The 23,006-nt window shown below is 47.1% G+C and overlaps 1 protein-coding gene across 1 annotated transcript; it reads left to right on the forward strand.

The window, feature by feature from the left end:
- Positions 1-131: 131 nt before the first annotated feature.
- Positions 132-21,107, forward strand: USP28 (ubiquitin specific peptidase 28; the record flags this gene model as incomplete). Its single annotated transcript, XM_079545704.1, has 24 exons — positions 132-173; positions 3,232-3,306; positions 4,155-4,287; positions 5,635-5,728; positions 5,909-6,071; positions 6,947-7,033; positions 8,005-8,142; positions 8,518-8,591; positions 9,116-9,192; positions 9,589-9,737; positions 11,396-11,523; positions 11,653-11,748; positions 12,825-13,019; positions 13,383-13,597; positions 13,889-13,959; positions 14,280-14,508; positions 15,624-15,815; positions 16,695-16,834; positions 18,893-19,080; positions 19,174-19,243; positions 19,516-19,595; positions 19,969-20,092; positions 20,530-20,728; positions 20,932-21,107. The coding sequence occupies 24 exons, from the start codon at positions 132-134 to the stop codon at positions 21,105-21,107; spliced, it is 3,135 nt and encodes a 1,044-aa protein (XP_079401830.1).
- Positions 21,108-23,006: the final 1,899 nt, after the last annotated feature.

Raw genomic sequence — 23,006 nt, forward strand, 5'->3', positions numbered from 1 at the left:
GAGCAGCCGCGCCCCCCGCCCCTCCCCGCCGCGGGACGGCGCATGCGCAGCAGGGCGGCAGGGAGGCGGTGAGGCGGGCGGGCGGCGCGGCCCCGCGGCGAGGGGGGTTGGGGGGGGTCCGGCCCGGAGGGATGACGGCCGAGCTGCAGGCCGCGAGCGGCGGCCTCGAGGCGGTGAGCGGGCGGCGGAGGGGGGAGGCGGGGCGAGGCGAGGCGAGGCGGCCCACAGGGGTGTCGGAGTGGGGCGGGAGGAGCGGCCCGAGGCCGGGCGGATGGGTGCGGGGGGGGCTGCGGGATGAGCTGCGGCGTGAGCGCGGCGGTGTGCGGGGCCGTGAGCGGGGATACAGCGTGCACAGGGACACAGCGTGCACAGGGACAGCAGACATGCAGCGTGCACGGGAGCACAGCACGCGTAGGGGGTACGACATGCACGGGGACACGGCACACACAGCACGCATAGGGACACAGCACGCAGTTGCCCGTGTGCTGTGTCTCTGTGCTGTATCCCTGTGCGTGCTGTGTGTGGTGTGTGTCTCTATGCACGCTGCATCCCCGTGTATGCTGTGGGATACAGCATGCCCAGGGACACAGCACACAGGCAGCGTGCATGGGGGGGATACAGTACACACAGTGTGCACAGAGACACAGCATGCATAGAGATACAGCATGCACAGGGACACAGCACACCCAGCATGTATAGAGAAACAGAAAACATGCAGCATGCACAGGGGCACAGCATGCATAAGGGTTCAGCATGCACAGGGACACAGCACACACAGCATGTGTAGGGGTGCAACATGCATAGGGACACAGTACACACAGACACAGCATACACAGGGACACAGCAAACGTGCAGCTTGCATGGGGACACAGCACACACAGCATGCACAGGCACGCAGCGTGCATAAGGATTCAGCAGGGACACAACATGCATAGGGACACAACGCACACACAGTGCACAGGGACACAGCACACAGGCAACATACATGCAGAGTACACAGCATGCACAGGGATATAGCAAACATGCAGCGTGCACAGGGACACAGCACACACACAGCATGCATAGGCTCACACAGTGCACACAGACGCAGCACACAGGCAGCGTGCACAGGGACACAACACATGTAGTATGCACAGGGATACAGCATGCACAGGGAAGCAGCTCATACACAGCTTGCACTGGGATGCACTGTGCACAGGGGCAAAGTGTGCACAGGGGCACAGCACGCATGCAGCGTGTGCAGGGATAGAGAATGCACGGGGATACAGGAGGCAGAGGGACACAGCAAGGGCACAGCGTGCACAGGGCTGCAGCATGCAAAGGTTTGCGGTGTGCACAGGGAGGTGGGCTCATTCTTTGGGCACATTTGAGCCCTTCAGGAGCTTTTCTCAGGTGCAGCAGGAGGCATGGATCATTGTGTGTTTTGCACAGGTGTTGGTGTGGCAGTGGGAAGCTGTGGGTCTGTAAAAGGTTCTATTTCAGCAGTGCAGGTGCTGCTGTTGCTGCAGGGTTGGAGGCCTCTTCACATCCGTTTTCCCACTTGGATATAAAGCATGGCTGAGCTGCTGTGGCTGAAGGTCATGGGCTCCCATCTGCCCTGCCCACTGCTGCTCCTGGTTCCTCTTGAACTCATGCTCCACGTTTGCATCTGTCCCTGCTCTGAGTTTCTCCTCCAAACCAACCACTGCTGTGTGCTGTGATTCGTAGGGTATGAAAGAAAACAGCAGAGCTGCTGCTGTTATCGCTCGTTAGCTGGCCTTCTAATTATTATCTCCATTCCCTCCCTACTTCCCAGCCACTTTTCAGGTTTGTCTGTAGTTTCCAGACTCTAACATCAATAGCACTGCTGTTGTGACTGCTGTTTCTTTGCTTCTCTTTTGCTCTTGGAATTGCAGCTGGCATTAAGCTACTGCTGCTGTTCTGAGCCCTAATGGCCGGTTTGTCTTAAAGGACAACAGAGCATAACCCCAAAAAGCAACCAGACAGACCAAAACCAAAACTGTTCCCCTCCAGACTTCACAAATTAGAGGTGCAGAGTGTGATTCCCAGCCTCAGTGTGCTGCACAGTTCAGCCTTCTGCTGTTGATACACGTGTTTCTTATGAATGAAACTGGCCTGCATATCATTTATTAGGTTGTGATGTGGAGCTGTGGGCTGGTAATTAGTTCTTCTGTTTCCTGCTGCCTCTGTGAGTTCTTCTTTTGGTGAAGAAGGAAAGGCCCCGAAAAAATCACGCCCTGTCTTCCTCTGGATTGCACTGTTGTGATGTGGTTTTGCAATGTGGTTTCTTCTCCAATGGAAAGATGTGCCCTGCAGCATTAGGTGGTGTTAGGCAACCAGAATACAGCGTGGAGGTGGGAAATTAACAGCAGGGTGTAATTGGTGTGCTGTGAGAATTCCTGTCCTGAGGCTGTTGTGCAGTTCTCATGGTGCTGAGCTGGAGCACCCCAGGGTGGGGGTGTGCATGCAGACACAGGGGGCCCTTAAAAAGTGCAGAGCTTTGGGGAAATTGACTTCTGTAGCACTGGACACTGATCTGGTTCTAATGACCTTGAGTGCGTTCCTCAGCTTTGTTACCTTCTGGGCAATGATATCTTTCACTGCTCTGTAGCTGAGGCCAGTGCTTCTTCGTGTCCCTCCCTGGGCACTTTGTGTGGCCAAACCAAGGCTGCTTTTTACTTGACCACCTCCTAAAACCTATAAAAGCTTAGAGAAATCTGTTAAGAAAACGATTAGAGACATTTTCTCAGGTAAGAACGCATTGCTGGCTGTGCAAGGACCTGCCCAAGCCTGGAGCTCCATGGGGTGGGGAAGAAAAGCAGTGGAAACCTCTTGGGCCCTTCTTCTGTCACCTCATTGTGAGTGAGAGGTGACGTGCACAAGTGGCATGTGCAGCCAGGCTTAAAATAGCCCCCAGCAGCCCACGGGGAGCCTTATATGTCCTGCTGCACATGCTGGGCTTGGGGAGAGGGCTGCCAGGGCCTGCCAGCATGCTCCTGAGCATGCAACAGGTTGAAAGCTAGCCTGGAAATAGCAGAAACTAAGAGTGGTGTTCAGACTGACGTTGGCAGTACTGTCTGGCACGTGTGAGTGAGTTTTCATGTCCACCTGTCAGTGGAAAGGAAAGAAAGAACAAATGCTCCGTTGAGAGGTTGGCAGATGTTTCAGGGATGGGTTGATGTCGTCTTGGTCACCTTTTAACGGGAGCCTTTCTTTGTTTCTTGACTGCAGGATTACCAGGTTTTAAACAAGATGAAAGAGATAACAGGAATTCAGGATGCGGATTTCCTTCACGCTGCTCTCAAGGTTTGTATGTGCTGTCACTGCCCTTTGGAAAGAAGGCTGCTGATGTCCCCAAAATCAAGCAAGTTCAGGTTCTCCCAAAGCATAACTCAGGGTTGGTGTGTGCTGGTGTTTTTATGGGCTGATAAGAAGGTAGGAAAGGCACTGTGTGGCCTGTGATGGCGATGCAGCGTGTTCTGATATTGGAAATTGTAATGTTAAATGGGTTGCAATGACATCAGTGCAGAATCATCACTCACCATTGCCCTGAGATGTATGGGCAAGAGCTGAGTTGCGTTGTTTGTATACACAGAGTGTTGCTTATGAAAACTCTCCAGTATTCCGTTGGGAAGTAATGCCCACAAAATGTTAACAAACATGGACTGAAAGGAGTTTAACACTTAACTTTGTGGTATAAAATGAGATAGAAAACGGACATTTTTGAGCTCTTCTTTTGAAGAAGAGCCATGCTTAGCACTCTGCTGTCCTTCAGACAGCCTGTGCTGTGTCGTGTCACCATGCCCACACACCATCCATGTAGGGTTTGGTTCCTGGGAGTTTCCCTGTTGCACTTTAATGCACTGCAGAGCAACAGCTACTTGAATCTCTAGCGAGGGAAAAGAAATTAGATAATGGAGTCCATATTGTCCTAGTGATGAAGGCAAAGTGCTTTCCATCAGATAAATTTTAGCCTTTATTGTTTTTTGTTTTTAATGCTATTTGTCACCAATAGATAGATAGCTTTCTCCGATGGCCAGAGGAAGCCAAGTTGGAGCCAGTGTGCCCATCTTTGCCATGGATGCATTAAATTTCATACAAATGCAGGTAAATTAACCCTGGAACTATGGATTTTTTCCTTGTCTTTCTGCTAGGCTGCTAAGGGAAACCTGATGGAGGCACTCATCGTCCTCACAGAGGAGCGTGATCAGGAGCCTGTTCAGAACACAGCTGCTGCAGAGCCATCCTCTTGGGAAGGCAGTGCAGTGGGCAAAGAGCCCCCTCAAGGTAAGGGGCCCATCTCTGCTCACACTGGGTCTCCTGAAGGCTCGTTGTGTCACCCGAGCTGAAAAGAGCCATGTTGTTCCTTCTGCTGGGAATCCCTCCTGTTCCTGTCCTGGCACTGATTTTGTTAGTATGGGGATCTAAACTAGCAGAAAGCACTTTGGTGTTGGTAAGGCTTTCCCAGAACCTGCTCACCTTTGGGTCAGCCAAGTGCCAGTTTAAGGAAGGGGAGCAAGAATGCACATCAGTAGCCTGTGTCAAATAGACGTATTGGGTGGAGCCCCTCTTCAAGCAGCTTTCATGCTTCTGTATGGCTGAAGGGTTTATTCTGACTGTGTTTAGTATTTCTTGATGAAGGAGAGCTGAATCAGAAAAGAAGTGACTTAGTAGTGTTGTAGTCCTGTTTGTCAGTAGCAGGTCGTGCTGCTGAGCTGTATTTGTTCTAAACAACCAGTTGGCTAGCACAGAAAGCCCAGAAGACTCCTAAAGCAGAGAGAGCGGATAGAGAGCCAAATTTCCATCAAGGCTTACTTTTCTTTCTATGCTGGCAGAGCAGGTGGATTGAGTTTCCTTTGAAGTATTTTCATGAAAATGTAGAAGGAAATGCTATTTGAACTGGTGGTTAGATTATGCAAAAAATTGTTTCTGTAATTATTACAGTTATTGGCGAAACTAGGCTGGCAGTTTGGTACATTTCTATTAACTGAAACTTCCCCAAGCAAATTTGCCTCTGGACACATTGCTGATGCCAAAGATCTGTGCTGGGAGCTTAGAAGTAACACCTAGAGCAGTGCAGCTGCACTTTGTTCTACTGTCTAAGGCTTCTGTCTGTTCCAGAACTGCTTATTTTCCTTTCCCCTCTCCTCTGTAGCCAGTAAATGAAGTGGCTCAGTTAGCTGAGCATCCTGAAACAACTGAAGGAAGCTGACTGTATATAAATGTGCAGATTGTATTAAATGAAAACCCTTTATTTCTTAAAACAGTGTCAGTTATCACCACTGGTGTCAAGGCATAGCAAATACAAGCAGCAGCTGGTGTTCCTGATTCATTATTTCAACAGGTTTGGAGCGTTCCCATGAGCTCTGAATTGGGGTGTAAGGAAATCTGGCCTTTACGTGGCTGCATGATCCTAATCAAGTGCACTTAATGGGAGCTTTGATTTTACAGTGTGATCCAAGCTAACAGAATTTGTATTTAATTTTTTTTTTTTTCTTTTGGCTAGAAAATCTTTCTTTTATCATGTCAAAAAAATCACACTGGCGAAGTGCAATGTTTTGTAGAAGTTCTTTTTAGAGAAAGCGTTTCCCTACTCGTGATGGAAGACTGATCAGAATGCTGTCCTGCCTCCAGGTGGTGCTGCATTTGACCCAGAAAAGAAAGGAGACATCCACTCAGCTGTTGCCTACAGACAGCTGGAATCACCAAAAGCTCATGCTGCTGAGAGGTTGGTGGAGCTGTGGGTTCAGAGCTGAAACATTTTAGGAATTGGATGGGATTTATGTTGTCTGTAGTGCCAGGTACTGCCTGACAGCTCTGTGCTGGCATCCTCCCCGTGGCTGGGCTGCATTGCCAAGGGAATCTTTGTGAGGTGGGATTTCTCACTGTCCTTCCTGTCTTGTGACAGACCGCAGGAGGTCCATTCTCCTGAGAACAAAAATCGCTCCAAAAGGAAACGCTGTGAAGTCTGGGGAGAGAATTCCAAACAGAGCGACTGGAAAAGAGTGGGAGATTGGCCTGTTGGGATGAAGAACATTGGCAACACGTGCTGGTTTAGTGCTGTCATACAGGTAACGTGGTGGTGAGGTTCTTCTGTCACTGCTGCAGTCATGGAGACAAAATGTCAGTTAGAATTTAACATTTAAGAGGGAGTGCTGACATGTAAGTGAGTGGATGTGCCTATCCTCAGATAGAAAGGTAGATATCTCTGTCCTCAGAGATAAAAAAAAGATCTCTTTTTTATTTAACATAATTAAGATTTCCTCTGAGCGTGTGCCAAAAGAGCATTTAAGTGGAGACTTTGCATCACAAGATACGGATGCATGCAGTCTGTGTGCATGTATGCAGTTGGTTTTTTTTGGTGCATTGATGTACAAGTGCTTACTGAATGACAGAAACTTGATTGGAACTGATGATGTAATTATACTGGTGTTATTGTTAGCTCCATAATACATGGGGTATCAGGTTCTGCTTAATGGGATACAGTGGCACAGACATTGGAACTAATAAGAGCTCGGTGGTGTGTATTATCAGTGATAACCTAAACGAGAAGAGACAACAGTAAATGGAACTGAGCACGTTTGCTTCTTGTAACCATTTTACATCAGCAGATAAATGCTGATCCATTGGCTCCCCATTCTTGAGAGGAGGTAAAGTAGCTGCAGTTGGGCTCCTTTCTCTGTGTCACTTGCTCCTGTGTGCTCTTCCTAATGCTTTTTTCTAAGCCAGTTTTATAGCCCAAGGATGGGAGGTTGAGATCTTTGTGAGGCATCTGTAGGGCTGTGCTGCTCTGCCACTCAGGCTGCTCACTCCGTAAGTGCTGTCTGAGTGACCTGAAGCCAAGGGAGAATGAGGAGTGAACAGAAAAGGCTGTGGAGTGCATCAGGCTGAAACGAGTCAGCAACGTGGAGGTGTTGATCAGTATTTCTCTCTCCATTTCTTTCAGTCTCTTTTCCAGCTGCCGCAGTTCCGGAGGTTGGTGCTCAGCTACTCCTTCCCACCAAGTGTCCTTGAGAGCTGTCGGACGCGCACTGTGAGTTTTCATCACATAAAGTTATGGTTTCCCTCCTGTGCTGTCCTGCTTTGCTATTTCTTTGAGCAGATTACATTGGGAACAGGCTATCCCACACCTCTATCCAGATGTTAATGACTTCTAAGCCATCTAGCTGCTTTAGGTTTGGGAAGCACTTTTTTTAAAGAGAGAATCACTAGAAAGAAGAACAAACAGAGTGATTCTCATAAAGCTTTCCTCTGAGCGAGGGGCAGGAGAAACCTGCCACATAAAGCTTATTTGGCAGCTGCAGGTTGTTATTTTGTTTGTATTCCCATAGAAGAACTGGTGTTTGAGTCAGCAATTGAGTGTAGTGTTTTCACACAGAGGGTGGTGATGCACTGGAACAGGTTGCCCAAGGAGGCTGTGGATGCCCCATCCCTGCAGGCATTCAAGGCCAGGCTGGATGTGGCTCTGGGCAGCCTGGGCTGCTGGTTGGTGACCTGCACACAGCAGGGGTTGGAACTGGATGATCATTGAGGTCCTCTTCAACCCAGGGCATTCTGTGATTCTATGAGTCAGTGTCAGGGTGCATCCAACCGCAGTGCCTTCTGAGAAAGGTCAGCAGAAGGTGCCTACAAAAGAAATGTGATACATAGAATTGTCTTCTGCTTGTTATGCTGTTCTGTTCTCCCGTTTAGGAGACTTTGGTGTACTTGCTTTTGTGTGTGCTCTTAGTAAAAACAGCCCAATGCACAGACAGAATAAGCTGATAAGCTCACTGGGTTTTTGCTTTTAGCCCTTTGGGCACCTCAAAGTTATTTTTTTCCTCCCGTGCATCCCTTGGAAGATCACATTGCTTCTCAGCAGCACCACATGTCCTTCTGCTTTTATCCTTTTTCATGTCAGCTCTTCCCATGGTTGTTAGCTTGGCTGTTAAGGTATGTGCACCTGGTGTTCTGCAGCTCCTGGTTTACAGTGCAGGGAGGGTTTGTCTTCTTTTTGTGTTGCAGGGAAAAAGAAATATTGCATTCATGCAAGAACTCCAATGTCTGTTTGCTTTAATGCTGGGAACACGTCGGAAGTTTGTGGACCCTTCTGCAGCACTGGAACTTTTAAGGGATGCTTTTAAATCAACCGAGGAACAGCAGGTAAAACCAAGTTAGAGGGCCTTTCCTCAAACCAGCACTTGATAACAGAGAAATCCTGCGTGGTTTCATCCTCTTGTTTCCAGAGGTCTCTTGATGTGTTTGGCAGCAGGCAGACAGCTGGCTCTGGGTTGTGTGGGTACAAGCTTGGTCAGTGAGCAGCCAACGCAATGCTGCTGTGCCCCATGCCAGCTGGGCAGTTCATTTCCTCTTATCTGCACATGAACAGGATGTTCATTGCTGGTGAAACTGGGGTTTTGCCCTTCTTTCAGGTGGATGGTACCAACTGGATTTTATTAGAGCTGGTTTGTGAGACCAGCAGTGTGAAACCACTTTCTGCTCTGTGTGTTTGACCCTCGACTTCTGTCTCTCTTGCAGCAAGATGTGAGCGAGTTTACACACAAACTGCTGGATTGGCTGGAAGATGCATTCCAGCTCACTGTGAATGTCAAGTGAGTTTTTTAAGATACCAGGACTTTGACCTGTCACTGAGGAGAAACAGATTTTAGATGTGACTGCTTAGCATAGGAGAAGGCTTTGAGGAAACATTGTCCATGTGTGAGAAAAACTTGCTTGCTGGCTGATGGCAATCCCCTTCAGCCTGAAGTGTGCTTATAAAGTGTTGGATCTACGTTTCTTGCCTAAGTGTAGGACTGTATTCATGGCCAGTATGGCCTGCAGAGCACATCAGCTCTGGGGGAGCTCTACAGACTGGTGTAAACAAATGGAGGTGTCCTTATGGAGCCGTGTTTCCATGGGACAATGCCTGCATGTCATTTTCTTTCTCGCCAATGTAAGAATTATAGTGTGCTTTTGAGTATGAGAACAGATGACAAGCTTCTCCTGTGTTCTGTGTTGTGATAAAAATGCTGCTTTTGATCATAGAATGATTTCCAAGCTGAGGGTTGGATGATGAATTTGGGCCTTTTTTTTTGTGACCTGCAGATGAATTCTGTGCTTTTTCTTTCTGAAACAGAAGCCCTGGGGACAAATCTGAAAATCCAATGGTCCAACTTTTCTATGGGACTTTCTTGACTGAGGGTGTCCACGAGGGTGAGTGAAGGTTTTGGTAGACCCACTTTTTAAGTCCTTTGGGTGCTTTGATGTACGGCACATCAGTCCTGATGCATGGTTTTGTTGCACACTTTTGTTGGAATTGCCTGGATTTTCAGTGTTTTACAGTAAACCTGCCAATAGTCTTCTTTCCTTGTAGAATTGTCTTTAACATTTATATAACGTGACTTCTGAAAACCTTTAATTCTCATAAGTGCTCATGTATTTGAAAGCACTCGTTTGGGAGGAAGCTTGCCCTGAGAGACGTGCATAGAGAGCTATGAGCACTTCATGTCGTGCATCTAACCCGGTGTTTGCAACAAGCTCTTGTGTTAATCGGAGTTTTTTTGCTCACTGAAGTTAGTTCATGGGTTTTGTATCGTTTTCATCATTCAGGCAATACTTTTTCCAAGATCGAAACCTTTGGTCAGTATCCCCTTCAGGTAAATGGTTATCGAAACTTGAATGAGTGCTTGGAAGGAGCCATGGTGGAGGGAGAGATGGATGAGGAGACAGCAACTCAGTCAGTGAAATATGTACAGGAGGTTAGTTGGAAGTTTTGTTGTTGAGCTTTCGGTTGCTTTCTAAAGAACAACTCACTGTGTAGCACAGGTGTGTCTCAGTGTAGTGTGCTGACTGTACATGGCAATTACAACCAGTCTCTCATTGAATACGACGACGTTTTCTGGCTGCCTGGGGTCTCACGTCGCTGCACGGCAGCGGTGAGATGCTGAGTCTGCTTGTGTGTAAAGGTGTGTTGTCCTGTATAACCAATTCAAGGGGTTTGTGTTAAAATAAAAAGGTAAACGTATGCTTCTGATGCAAGTGTGATAAAGTCTCTCTCTTTCTGTTGAAGCCTACCTGTACCTGAGTAGGGGGAGAACCACTGCCTCCTTATTTTCGGAGGGTAAAAGTACAGTGCTTATCTCTATGGTATGCCATTTGGAATTTGTATCTTTCTCCCTATTACAGTGTGTGTTCTTCTTCTCATTTTCACTCTTATCTTCTGACTGTGCTGATTTATTTAATTTACCTTTTCTTTGTTTTTTTTCTTCTTTAAACCCACAAATCACAAATCAGTCATAAACTACTTGTAAATGCAACAAAGTAGAAAGCTGTGTCATTGCATTCAGCATCCTGTGTGTATTAAGAGCAGCTGAAGGTTGTTTTGAGAAAAGCACAGAGGTGTCTGACTTAGAAGGGACTGAGAAAAGTATTTTTATTCTGTGGAAACATGTGGAAAATGTGCTGTTACTTCCTAGGAAGGCTGCATGATAGGGGGCATAGAGGAGATGGTGCATTTTGTTGTATGACTGAGTGCATCAAAGCGTCAGTGGGGTTAACTAGAACTTACTTTTCCCTAGGTAATAGGTGTAAAATCTTCCCTTCTCTGTTTTTATGTTGCCTTGTTCTGAAGGTGAGGCTTCCCCTCTGCTAGCCGCTTTAAAAAGCGTTTCAAAAAACCCAGTTCACCTCCACTGTAAATATCTTAGATCTAAAATATGCTGTGGCACTTGGGTGTGGGGCAGATTCGCTATGGCAGGACATGAGACATGAATCATGCAAAGGAAAATGCCCTGAGTGTGTTCACAAGGAATCTGGCAGGGAATGGTGTGCACAGTGCTGTGTCAGGTAGGTGGATGCACCTGGGGATGCTTGAAATGCTGTGAGCCCAGAAAGGCAGAGGAAGGAGAAATTCAACCACGAATCTTTCTTTCTGTGTGGCTCTTTGCAACAGTCTATTAAATGTATGGGAAGTGGATTTCTTGTCTGAATCTCCTCATTTGAATGGCTCATAAGCAGAGAGGATAAGGAATAAGGCGCTGCTTGAGGACTCCTGTCTTGTTACTCATCATTGCATGTGATGTATGTTGGAGAATGGCTATCTGTTGGAGGCTCTGACATGCAGAATTGATGCAGTGTCTGTAAGTTTTGTAAACCTCAGTTAGCAAGCTGTGGATTTGGATGTGTCAGGCAATGAAAATGAACTTTCTGAAAGCAGTTTGGAGGCTGCTTAGTGGTAGAAACGTAAGATGGAAGCAGAAAACCTAATCTCATGTAGTGCAGTTTTCTGCCTAGTCACTCCATGCACACAACATACATCCAGTATTGAAAGACAGATGTTTAGGATGGGTCTGAGATGTGATGCTGAGCAGTCATCTTAAAACAGGTCCCCTCGGGGGCGTTTCTGCTTCTGTTGCAGCGCTGGTTCACCAAACTCCCTCCAGTGCTGACCTTTGAACTCTCCCGATTTGAGTTCAACCAATCCCTGGGACAGCCAGAGAAAATCCACACCAAGCTGGAATTCCCTCAGACCATTTATATGGACAGGTGAGTTACTCTCTTGTACAGCATGTTGAAAGCTGGTGAGCAAGGATGGATTCTGAAGTGCTTATGGAAGACCACGGATCTGAGAAGTAAATAGATTCCCCACAGTGAGGCTCTGCGTTGTCTGTTTAGGTACCTCTACTGCAGCAAAGAGCTCATTCAGACTAAGAGAGAAGAAATGAAGAAATTGAAGGAGAAAATGCTGATTCTGCAACAGAAACTGGAAAGGTGAGCAGTCAGCTACAGCTTTACTCTTATGTGGGAGTTTGAAATGGTTTCTCTTAAACAGCAAGACAGAAGTGAGCACTGGAACCCTAGAATCACAGAATGCCCTGGGTTGAAGAGGACCTCAATGATCATCTGGTTCCAACCCCTGCTGTGTGCAGGGTCACCAGCCACCAGACCAGGCTGCCCAGAGCCACATCCAGCCTGGCCTTGAATGCCTCTAGGGATGGGGCATCCACAGCCTCCTTGGGCAACCTGTAAGGAAGGTGGAGTGTTGGGTCCCTGCGTGGCATTGTGCTGGGATGGAGCTTGTGTCCTTCCTAGCAACTGGCTGTGCTGTGTTTTGGGTCTCTGACCAAAGAGCAGCTGATGGCATGCCAATGTTTTGGCCACTGCAGGGCACCAAGGCTTCCTCTCTTTCCCTTTGCTCATGAGGGTGTGCAAGCTGTGGGTGTGCAAGGCGTGCTTCTCCTTGGAGGAAACGTGAGGCTTGGAGAGAGGTTTTTGCAGCACGAGGCTCCTCTTGTCGCTGCAAAGCCTTCAGAACAGCAGAAGAGCTGCCTGCCTTTGGGACACGAGTGTGTGTGCATGGGCACCACGTGGTTGCAAGGTCCAAGTTTTTGTGTTTTGAACCAAGTCTGGATATGTTGTTATAGTGGAGCTGTGTTATTCGGGTTTCATTTTCATTCATTTTTTGTTTGTACACGTAGGAAATGGTATGTGCAAGGATTAACTTGCCTTAGGTAAGTGATGAGTTATTCCACCTTCACACAAAGTGAAGGAATATTTTGGTACTAAGGCTATCTGTCAAAAAAGAAGCAGCACTGGCTTTTATTATATGAATAGAAATGGTTGAGAAATATGTCAGTAGTGCATGGTGGGATCCCAGAATGACAGCTTTAGGAATGTTCCGTGAGGAAATGTGTCCTGGGGTTATCTGATACCATATTTATTTCCCAAACAGGCGTAAATAAGGAGTGTCAGAACCAGATACGTAGTTGCCTGTTTGTTGTTTGTCTCAGGTTGAACCAAACAGCTCTGTTCCTTCATGAATGGAATGTTTTGCTCTGGCATTGCAGGTACATGAAGTACGGCTCTGGCCCAGCACGCTTCCCACTGCCTGACATGCTGCAATATGTTCTGGAGTTCATCACTACAAAGCCTGCTGGTGCTGTGTCCTCTGCATGTATATCTTCTACTGAGGACTCTCAGGTGGTGGACAGGCAGTCCCAGGGCGAGTCGCTCATTCTGGGCACACCTTCACAGCCTGACAGGTTGGTAAATGGAAATAAAAGCCATTTGTTGGAGAATATGTTAACTTTCATCTAAGTGCTACTGGTTTGAGTTCTGAAAGTCAATTACTGATGTGGGTAGTTGTGATATATGAGCAGTTAGTGGCTACTTTTCATTTAGTTTGGTCTATCACTGCAAGTAGTCTGCTGGTTTTTCTGGTTGCTTCGTTTTATTTTTCCTTTTCCAGTAGTGTTGCCATATTCCTATGGATGAGCAATGATCCTGAGTTGAATTATGTACCTTTTCCTATTTTTTCTCTTTCATTAACTGTCACATTCCTTCAGTATTGGATGATCACGAGCCTGCTCAGCATACTTGGCTTACACTTGGCTTTTGCTTTGCAGCATGCTAGATGGAAAGGATGGTAAGCCTGAAGATGAAGCTGTCCTATTGGCAAATTCTTCAGCACAGCAACAACTGAACACACCTCTGCAGCCTTCTGCTCCACCAGCAGAGATGTTGGACTGCCCTGCTCCTCACATGGTTTCTGAGGAAGAGATGAACCTGGTTACAGCATGTTTGCAGCGATGGAGGAATGAGATTGAGCAAGATGTGCGAGGTCGGCCCTAAATGTTGGTTGTGATTTTTGTGTTTATTGCCAGCCCGAATCCCCCTCTGTTGCTTTGGCTGAATGCATCCTGAGCTGTGCCCTCAGGTCTTTCTGCTCATCTGAAAATGACTCTTTTGTATGTTTTGAGGTAGATGGTAAATCCACCGGGCTTAGATCTACCATCAAATACTCATGTATTGCTTTCAGCCCTGCTGTTCAGTGCATTCAGTTGTTACTGTCTGGCTTCAAGCTTTCTTGGCATTTCTAGGTATGTTTTTTAATTCATGGTGTCCTTGGCAGATCTGAAGGAGTCCATTGCCAGAGTCAGCCTGTCCATTGATGAAATGTACAGTGACCCTCACCTCCAGCAGGTAGGAGATGCCACTTCATGCAGTCAGTATTGGACAGATGATGCCGATACTGGGTCTTGTTAGCTGTCAGTTCAAGTTACCCACTTTGCTGTATTTTGAAAAGATCCCAGTGTTACAGTGAATCACATTTTTTTAAAAGCAAATCCTAATGTTGCTGTTTCACTTAAAAGCCAGCTCTTACTCATCAGTAAATGGAATGTATGAATCAGTTCTAGCACCAAAGCAATGGCTGCGAATGTATTTTACAACTTCTTCATGAAGATCAGACAACTTCCTTTACTGAAAGTGAGTCTGACAGCTCTGTCCATGTGAACTTGCAGGTTCCCTATCACTTGCACGCTGTCTTGGTGCATGAAGGGCAAGCAAATGCTGGTCACTACTGGGCCTTCATCTACGACCAGCCTCGGAAAAGCTGGCTGAAATACAATGACATCTCAGTGACAGAATCATCGTGGGAAGAGCTGGAGAGAGATTCATTTGGTGGCCTGAGGAATGCCAGTGCTTACTGCCTGATGTACATAAGTGATAAGGCATCCCACGTTGCTGCAGGTAGGGGAACTAAAGCTGTTTTGACTGGTGCATTATGTTCTCCCTAACGTGCATCATTACCGAGTCACTCAGTGTCTGTGTGGTATAGCATTACCCCTGTCTGCAGATGCAGAAATAGAGCAGCAGGAGGAGGACTGCAGCTTGGGTGCTGACAGGAGAAAGGACCATCTCTGGAACACAGCCAGCTTGTCCTGGTCACATCAGGCTGCAGTGTTTTGGACAGATAGCTCAGTGTAATCTCTGGATTTGCTGCCACATATTCAGCCCTCTTGTTGTAGGAGCTGGCCAGGCAGCGAGCAGATGCTTAGAAGGCAGTTCACCCAATATGTCCATGAAGTAGTTTGTTCTTTTCTGAGTCTCTAATAGAGAAAAAGGGGAAAACTGAAGAGAGAAGTGTACTAATACAACGCTGTGTATTCAGGCTCTCTTTTTGCCTCCTATCTGACTTAATCCTTAGTGATATCATCACACTGAACCCACATGGGTCTTTGGTTACATTCTCTGTTATATGAGATGAATTATTGGTGATGGTGGCTTAGCCTTGCAAGCCTGTTTGCACTGCCAGCGTATAAATAGTTACGTGGATGAATTATTGTGCACGTGGCACTATACATGGCCAGCAGCTGTAGAAGAACCTAATAATTTCATGCGTGGTTCATTTTGATGTAATCAATAGCAGCAAACAATAGGGGACTGTTGTTTTGTTCATTGCTAAACATTGCTGATGAGAATTTGGGAGCTGTTCTTTGTGATAGGTCTGTTTCTGGAGTGAACCCACAGATTATTTTTTCTTCTATTTAATACAATTTCTGTTGCTTTAAAAAAATGCTTTCTTTTACAATGGGTGCACAAGGAAAGATGGCTCTGGTGGAGGGAATTGTCATTTGCTTTGCATGATTGTAAGACTTGTGGTGGGTTTTGTGTTATTTCAGATCTAGAAGTAGAAGCCAGCATGGAATTCATGCTTGGGAGCCTACATGGCTCCCTGCTTTTACGTGATGCTGTAGATAGGATGTCTCAAGCCATTCTGTGGCCATTGGGGCTGCAGGCAGCTTGAGTGCTGCACTCTGCACAGACAGCCTTGGAGTACAGCCACGTTTCTGACCTTCTTCCAGGTGAAGGTGACGGCGCAGAGGTCGGGCAGTTCCAGAAGGAAGTGGAGGCTTTGCCCCCAGAGCTGAGGCGTTACATCCAGGAGGACAACTGGCGGCTGGAGCAGGAGGCAGAGGAGTGGGAGGAAGAGCAGTCTTGCAAGATTCCTTCAACTGCTTCTGAATCTCAAGAGCTCTCTCCTGAGTCGGGGCTAGGTGATGCCGCGTCTGATTTTGCAAGCTGTGCTGAAATTAATGGTCAGAAAAACTGCTGCACTGGAGCCTTGTTTAATTTTTGGGTATCCAAGGGGCTGTTGAAGTAGCAGAGGTGCTGGTGGGGGCTGCGTCCTGCCAATACGAAAGGCTGTTCTCCTGTTTTTGCACGTTTGTGTTTCCAGGCTTGTCGACAGAAACACTCTTTTCCATTCATTTCGTGGCAGTGAGCTAAACTCATTTTGCTTCCAGGCATTTTTTATTAATAGAAATATAGAGTGGAGAATGTTTAAATGCTGCTCTCTCGAGTGGGAAAGCATCATTTAGCAATCCGGCGTGTGCCACAGCCTCTGAAAAGGTTTTGTGATGGAACAGGTTCGTGTGGGATGGATGTAGCAGCTGTTCAGCCATGCACAGAAGTGCTCCAAAGCATTTTAGAACAAGATGGGGAAAGAAGACGTAATGGAGAGCAAATGCTCATTATGACCCTGTGTTTTGATGGAACTGAGCAGCAAGCTCACTCCAGACTCAGACGTAGTGTTAAATTAGCATCTTGTATCACGTCGTCTGGTGGTGCAGCAGTTTAAGATGTTAATGAAGCCATTACCTTATCTTGAGCCATAATTCCTAAGAATGTGCACTTCTGGTGGATGGCTCCATCTCATTAAGGGCCGCATAAGCAGGTTTATAACAAGGTGGGTGATAATTTCTAATGGGAGTGATTGTGGAGTGCTGTTGACAGATGAAGAAGTTGCTGTGTGTGCTTAGGAGGTGCGGGAGAGCTGCTTCGCCCTCATGCACTTCTATTCACCTTTTGCCCTCTGTGCGTTTGGACCAAGCCCTGCAGTTCTGCTGGCTCACACCTTGTCTCTGCCCTGACAGATCCATCTGCAGCCCACGAGCAGAGCCTGCGCTCTCTGTCCTCAGAGCACGCCATGATTGCAAAGGAGCAGACTGCCAAAGCTATTGCCAATGCAGCCCATGTCTACGAAAAGAACGGCGTGGAGGCAGCGCTCTGCGAGGTGAGGAACAGCCAGGGAGCAGCCAGCTGCTGTCTGTGTGTTATTCTTCTCAAAGCAACCCTGGCTTTTTTCATTTCTTTGTGGTTCTGTAGCTGTACCACGTTTATCTCAGCCCCCTTCTGCTTTCCTCTGTTTTGCTTTTGTTTTTGTTTTTTCTTCTCGGCCACAGACAGAGGAGGTAGATCCAATGAAGTCCCAACTGGGAGAAACAGCCTTTACAGCTCAGGCAGAACAGCCTCAGGATGCTAAAGAAACAGAGCCTGCTGCCCAAAGTAGCTCACAGATCTCGGAAGTGGAAATCCCCAGTGTGGGGAAGGTTCCTGTTAGATCTGATGCAGATGGATATAATGAGGAGGTACAGCTCCCAGCGCAGGCACTAATTGCTGTCCATCACTAACCTCTAACTTTGTAGTGGTTGATTGCAAGCGTTCCTCACTTGTCTGTCATGGGAAAAGTGCTGTTTTCAAAGTAAATTTTTCCCCCTGTGGAAGTGGTCAGGCCAATTTGTTTAGCAGCTTCTTTCCTAAATGCCATCAGAGGAGCAGCTCTGTAGAAGCATTCAGTCATTAGATCTGCTCAGTGTTCCTGCAGGTCTTCTTTCTGTATCAGAATTGGTCCTGGATGTATTTACAAACCTCCTTACTGCCTTCAGAGCTTTGTCCCATATATGTCAAAGGGATGGAGCACTCGCAGTGTAACTCACAGTATCCCAGCTCCTGGTTTGTCCAACCTGGTTAACTTCACACACACCCAGCAGCATTCTAGAAGTAGAGTTCACTTATAGGAATATAGAGATAGGTACTGCTTGAGTATGTTTAATGCATGCCTGTATGAACTCAGCACAATTAATTCCTCTGCCACATGCACTGCTCTCTTGTGTTGCTTGGGAAAACTGAATGGGATGCAGAGGGGATATGGCTAGTGTTTTTCATGTTCAAAATTCAAAGTTCTTTCCTCTCTTCACCATGTTTTCTCTTCTTTTCCTGTCTGTTACTGTTTTCCTCGTTCTTGTTTGTGTTTCTTTTCCTGCTTTCCATGGTAGGTGATGCTGAGTCCAGCCATGCAAGGTGTCATCCTGGCTATTGCAAAAGCCCGCCAGACCTTTGATCGCGATGGGTCTGAAGCGGGGCTCGTTAAGGTATCCTGCTCCTTTGCTTCATTTCCACAAGCATGGAAATCTGTGTTCACAGAATGAAGGATCTGTGCTATGTATAAAGACATACAAGCAAGTGAAAGGAAAGGTCCATGCAGTTGTTTTTCTAGATAATGGCTTTTCTGTCCTGCAGTAGTGTGTGTGCTTGCATAACGCCATGTCCTCGCATCCCAAGCAAGTCTTGGAGCTTGTAAGAACTGCCTTCTCTCAGAAGGCTATTTGCTGTTTGTACTCCTTTTTCTTTCAGTGTTGGTAATTCTCTTGGTCTGGGTTTAAAAATGAGGTTCTCTTTGTCTTTCAGCATCTGTTGCACGTCCTTGGTGCTGTGGTCAGGATACGAGCGCTCGTGAAATTTGTTGTGCTCTGGAATGTGCATGCTCATGATATCTTCTCTTGTAAAAGGTGTCTTCATGAAAAGAATGCATGGAATAGGGGAATCTGCAGCAACACAAGCTGCCCAGTGTTGGCTCTGGTGTTAGGTTTTACCAGCAGGTAGATTTAATTAAAAATACAGCACGGGGCGAAACCCCCTGTGTTCTCTATCTACAGGAATATAAAGGACAATATGCTCACAGATATAAGATGATTGCAGTTGATTTTTACAACTCTTTCGTTTGCAAGAGGATTACCAAACCTGTTTTATATATCCCACTCTCTCAGGAAGCCATTCAGATACCTGGATGCTTCAGAAAACCGCATGTTTGATGCATGTGCTTCTGCCTTGGAATGCATCGTTCCTGATGCTCATGGGCTGCTATTCACCAGCAGAGCACAGCTGAGCAGCAGAGCTTAGCTCTCCTGTGGGCTCCCCATCATTTTGGGGCAGTTCTAAGCACTGCATCAGCCGCTGCAGAATTCAGACTGGTGAAAGGGTGGACGCCTCAGTGTGTGTGCTTTCTTGCCAGGCATTCCACGAGGAGTACTCCAGACTTTATCTCCTTTCCAAAGAGACCCCAACCCCTCAGAACGATGCCCGGTTGCAGCACGTGCTCGTTTACTTCCTTCAAAACGATGCTCCCCAGCAGATTGTGGAACGGACCCTCCTCGAGCAGTTTGCAGACAAAAACCTCAGCTATGATGAAAGGTTTGTGCTGTGGGCTCCAAGATGAAGTTTTTCTCATCTGGAAGCAGCTGAGGCCGTCCTTCTCATTTTCTCATCTCTTCTTATGCGGGGCAGGTCAATTAGCATTATGAAGGTAGCACGAGATAAACTGAAAGAGATCGGTCCTGATGAGGTCAATATGGAGGAGTACAAGGTAAGTGCCACCTTTGGCCTTCTTGCAGTCAGAGCTCATGCTTTCCAAAGCAATGTGTGGGAAACTGGGAATGTGGTTCAGAGCAGTGCCAGCACAGAAAGCAGAAGGGAATTAGCTGGACTTCAGGGGATAGAGTGCAGTTGACTGAGTCAATTTGTGGCTTCTGAGAGAATTTTAAACTCTCAAAGGGGTCAAATCAAATAGACTTGCGAGTTGTGAAGGAGTGTGAAAAGTGTTGGAGGTGAAACTGACACTGTTTTCTTCCTCAACAGAAATGGCACGAAGACTACAGTCTTTTTCGGAAGGTGTCTGTTTACCTGCTTACAGGGTTGGAGCTGTACCAGAATAGAAAGTAAGTATATTTTAATGGTGACTTTATTCAAGATAAGCTACAGCCTAGAAGTAGAGGCTCTTTTGGAAGAATTACTTCTTTCAGACCTTCTTTCAGCCTTGTGATAGAGGCCAATGTAGTTTATTCCTGACTCGCTGGTTGCCCTTCCTTGAATGCAGAGCCAACCCTGGTTATGCTGAGTACACCAGCTAGGTGTCTGTCCTTAGCATCCCCTCGTCCTTCTCCCAGTGAAGCTGTACAATTGCCATCACTTTCTGGCCCTGTGAACTGCTATACTAAAACTAAACTGTCTTGAATTAGGCACTGTAGTGGGTTTAAGCACTTTTTGGAGACCCAGAGCTTGCAGGCTCGACAGCTGGCTCTCTTCTTGTAGGTACAAGGAGTCCCTGACCTACCTGATCTATGCCTACCAAAGCAACACCGCCCTGCTGAAGAAGGGAGCCAACAGAGGAGTGAATGAATCACTGATCACCTTGTATAGAAAAAAGTGTCTCTTGGTGTGTAAAGGAGGAGCTCTCGAGCCATTTGGGGGGGTTGTGGAGGGGTGAGAGCAGCCTGGGGATCATCACGGAGATGTAGAATAATACAGTGAAAAAATGTTTGTGGCTCTCGAGGAGATTTGGTAAAGCAGATACGAGAACCAGAATTATGAGTAAGCTATGTATGTGCTGTATATTTATATAACAATTTGTTAATATGTACATAAATATGTACGTACTTATCAGTTTGTTTTCTGAAGTATGATTGCTTTGGCTAACAGTAGTTGCTTCTCCAGAACCTAGCAGAGCCCAGCACCTGGTTCTGTTTGACTTTGTGCTGCACAGCTGTCCATGGAAAGGAACTGAGCTCTGTGCCTTTTCTGACAGCATGCTGATTCTCAGAAGACCGTGGTTGCTTCCTAAAGGTCTTTCTCAGATTCTCTCTCCTCTCCTAGAAGCTGAATGAGGTGGCATCGGCTCTATTTGTAAGCTGTGAGGAAGCTCATGTGGCAGAGGGCATTAGCATCCTGAATGAGCTGATCATCCCTTGTATGCACCTCATTAACAACTTTGACATCTCCAGAGAAGACATGGATGCCATCGAGGTCATGAGAAACCGCTGGTGCTCCTATCTGGGACGAGAAGACATGGACGGTAGGGAATGGGAATGGCCACCTGCATTACCTTATGCATGCTGTTGGTGTGCTCTGAGGGCTGTGTCTAGGTCTTAACTAGAAAGGAACGAAGGGACTGCTTAAAACACCTTCTTAAGATCTTGAAATCAGTATTGTAGCACATTTTTCGGCACATATTTCAGTTCCAGTCCCACTGATTATATCATCCTCCTCCTCCTGCAGCGAGCCTGCAGATCAGGCTGGGCGAGCTGCTCCCCCGCCTGCTCGACGGCTCCACGGAGGTGGTGGTGCTGAAGGAGCCCCCAAAGATCCGTCCCAACTCCCCATACGACCTCTGCAGCCGCTTTGCAGCGGTGATGGAGTCCATCCATGACGCCTCGACTGTGACTGTGAAGTAGATGGCAGAGCTGGCACCTCGGAGTGGCACACTGTGAAGCATCCGTGCGCAGCGTCCTCCCGCCAGGAGGAGTTCAGAGAGGGAAGAAGTGATTTCGTGTTGAGACCTGTGTGCTTTGTAAATAGGAGCGAATGAAAAGCAATATTGCACTTTTGAGATAAGATGTTAAGTGAGAATGCAAAGGACATGAACCACTGTACTAATATGGCACAGTAGGTACCTGGCAGTTCCACCTGGCTTGTTTTCCTAGGACCAGGCCAGGACACTTTTTCTATTGTGGCAACTTTGTACGCTGCCCAGCACGCACACATCCCTGGCAATGACATCAACAGAGGAACAGTTTGGTATGTCTGGTGAGCACTATTGGCTGTCGTTGATCCATCAGACACGTTTACATCTTCCTAAATTATTAGCTGCATTATATATTCAGATCTTGCCAAACTTCTGTCTGAGAGGAACAGCAGCGCTCACTCTGTGTGTTGCGTGCAGTCACGCGTGCAACTTAAGTTAAACAAGCGTTTCCCTTTTGTGTTCTAACTGACAAAAGAAAAGCAGGATTCTTCCTCTGAGAAAGGCAAAATCAAATAGTGGCAGTGACAGGAGACAGGACAGAGCTGGAGGCTTTATGGGTGCTGTGGTGTTAGCTGGCTGGTTCAGGGCATAACCCCAGAGTGTGTTACCCTCCTGGGTTGGAAAGTGAACTTCCATCGCATCTGTGGTGGATATTCAGTGCTAGATAAGTGATGGTAACTGCAAGGCCTAGAATCAGCCCCTTTTTCTTTTTAATTAACTTCCTGTAAGAAATAAATTATGCCTCATTTGGAGTTCCGTTTGCGGGCAGCCTATGATTGTGTTTGAACTCTGACAGTTGTTTAAACCAAACATTCTGAGTAGGTGGAAGAGGAAGCCTGTTAGGACTATGCAGTTTTTCTAAAAGTGCAATAAAAGCATTTGTTCTATGTTAGAATGAAAAAGTTCCCTCTGTGCGTTTTTGTGTTATTTGTTTTTTTTTTCCCCTCTGTTGTTACACCTTCAGGGTTCCTCTTGGCTTCAGCAGAAAGAAGCGGAAGCAGAGGAAAAGAAATCCATTGGCAAAGCAATGCAGGAATGTCTGTCCTTGAATGCAGCTCCAGGTGTGAGCATTGGTAGCTCTGCAGTGCTGTGGTTGACAGCTCCTCTGGGCGTCTGCAATGGCAGTGAAGTGCTTGGGAGCTCAAAGTTCTCTCCTGCTGCTGTTGGGACAGCATGGGGGACTTCTGTATGCTTTGACAGAGGAAGAGTTGAGTGCAGTGATTGTGACCACAGAGTTTCGTTTGCTCTTCAGACCTGACAGCTTCAGCTCAGCCCTGAGAAGGCAGGAATTCCAATGAAATGTACAGCAGTGCCTTAACGTCGTTGTGACACCCAGAGCAGCCAGGTCATGCTGTGCCCTGGGGTGAAATATGGCTCATGTGTGCACTGCAGCTCGTCTGGTCTGTGGCTGATGCTTCCATTAGCCAACGCATGCCACAGTGGGAGCACAGGTTGTGATGCATCTGACTGAGCCTCCTCTGTGCTGGTGCCGTTCTGAAGGGCTCTTCAACTAACTACAGCTGGGACACTGAGCTGCACTCTGGGTTACAGTTCTGTCTGGTTTTCTATCTCACCGTTCTCTGTTTCTGCTATTCAGATTGAGCAGTGTGACCAAGGGTTCACGTTCAGTGCTGCTGTAACTGAAGGCCACCAGCCCAGCCCTGCTGTGTCTGCAGATAACGGCGTGCTGGCTGGTGCTGGGGAGGGCTGTGCTTCCCCTGGAGCTGCAGGGAGCTCTGCTTCCCCTCCTTTGTCCTATATTCTTGCACATGGTGCTGAGAAAATGCCTCTGCTGGTTATCAGTGCTTGCTGGTTTCTCCTAAAGTCT

This window comes from Tetrao urogallus (assembly GCF_951394365.1).
Source record: "Tetrao urogallus genome assembly, chromosome: 22".
In the NCBI taxonomy this organism is placed as follows: Eukaryota; Metazoa; Chordata; class Aves; order Galliformes; family Phasianidae; genus Tetrao; species Tetrao urogallus.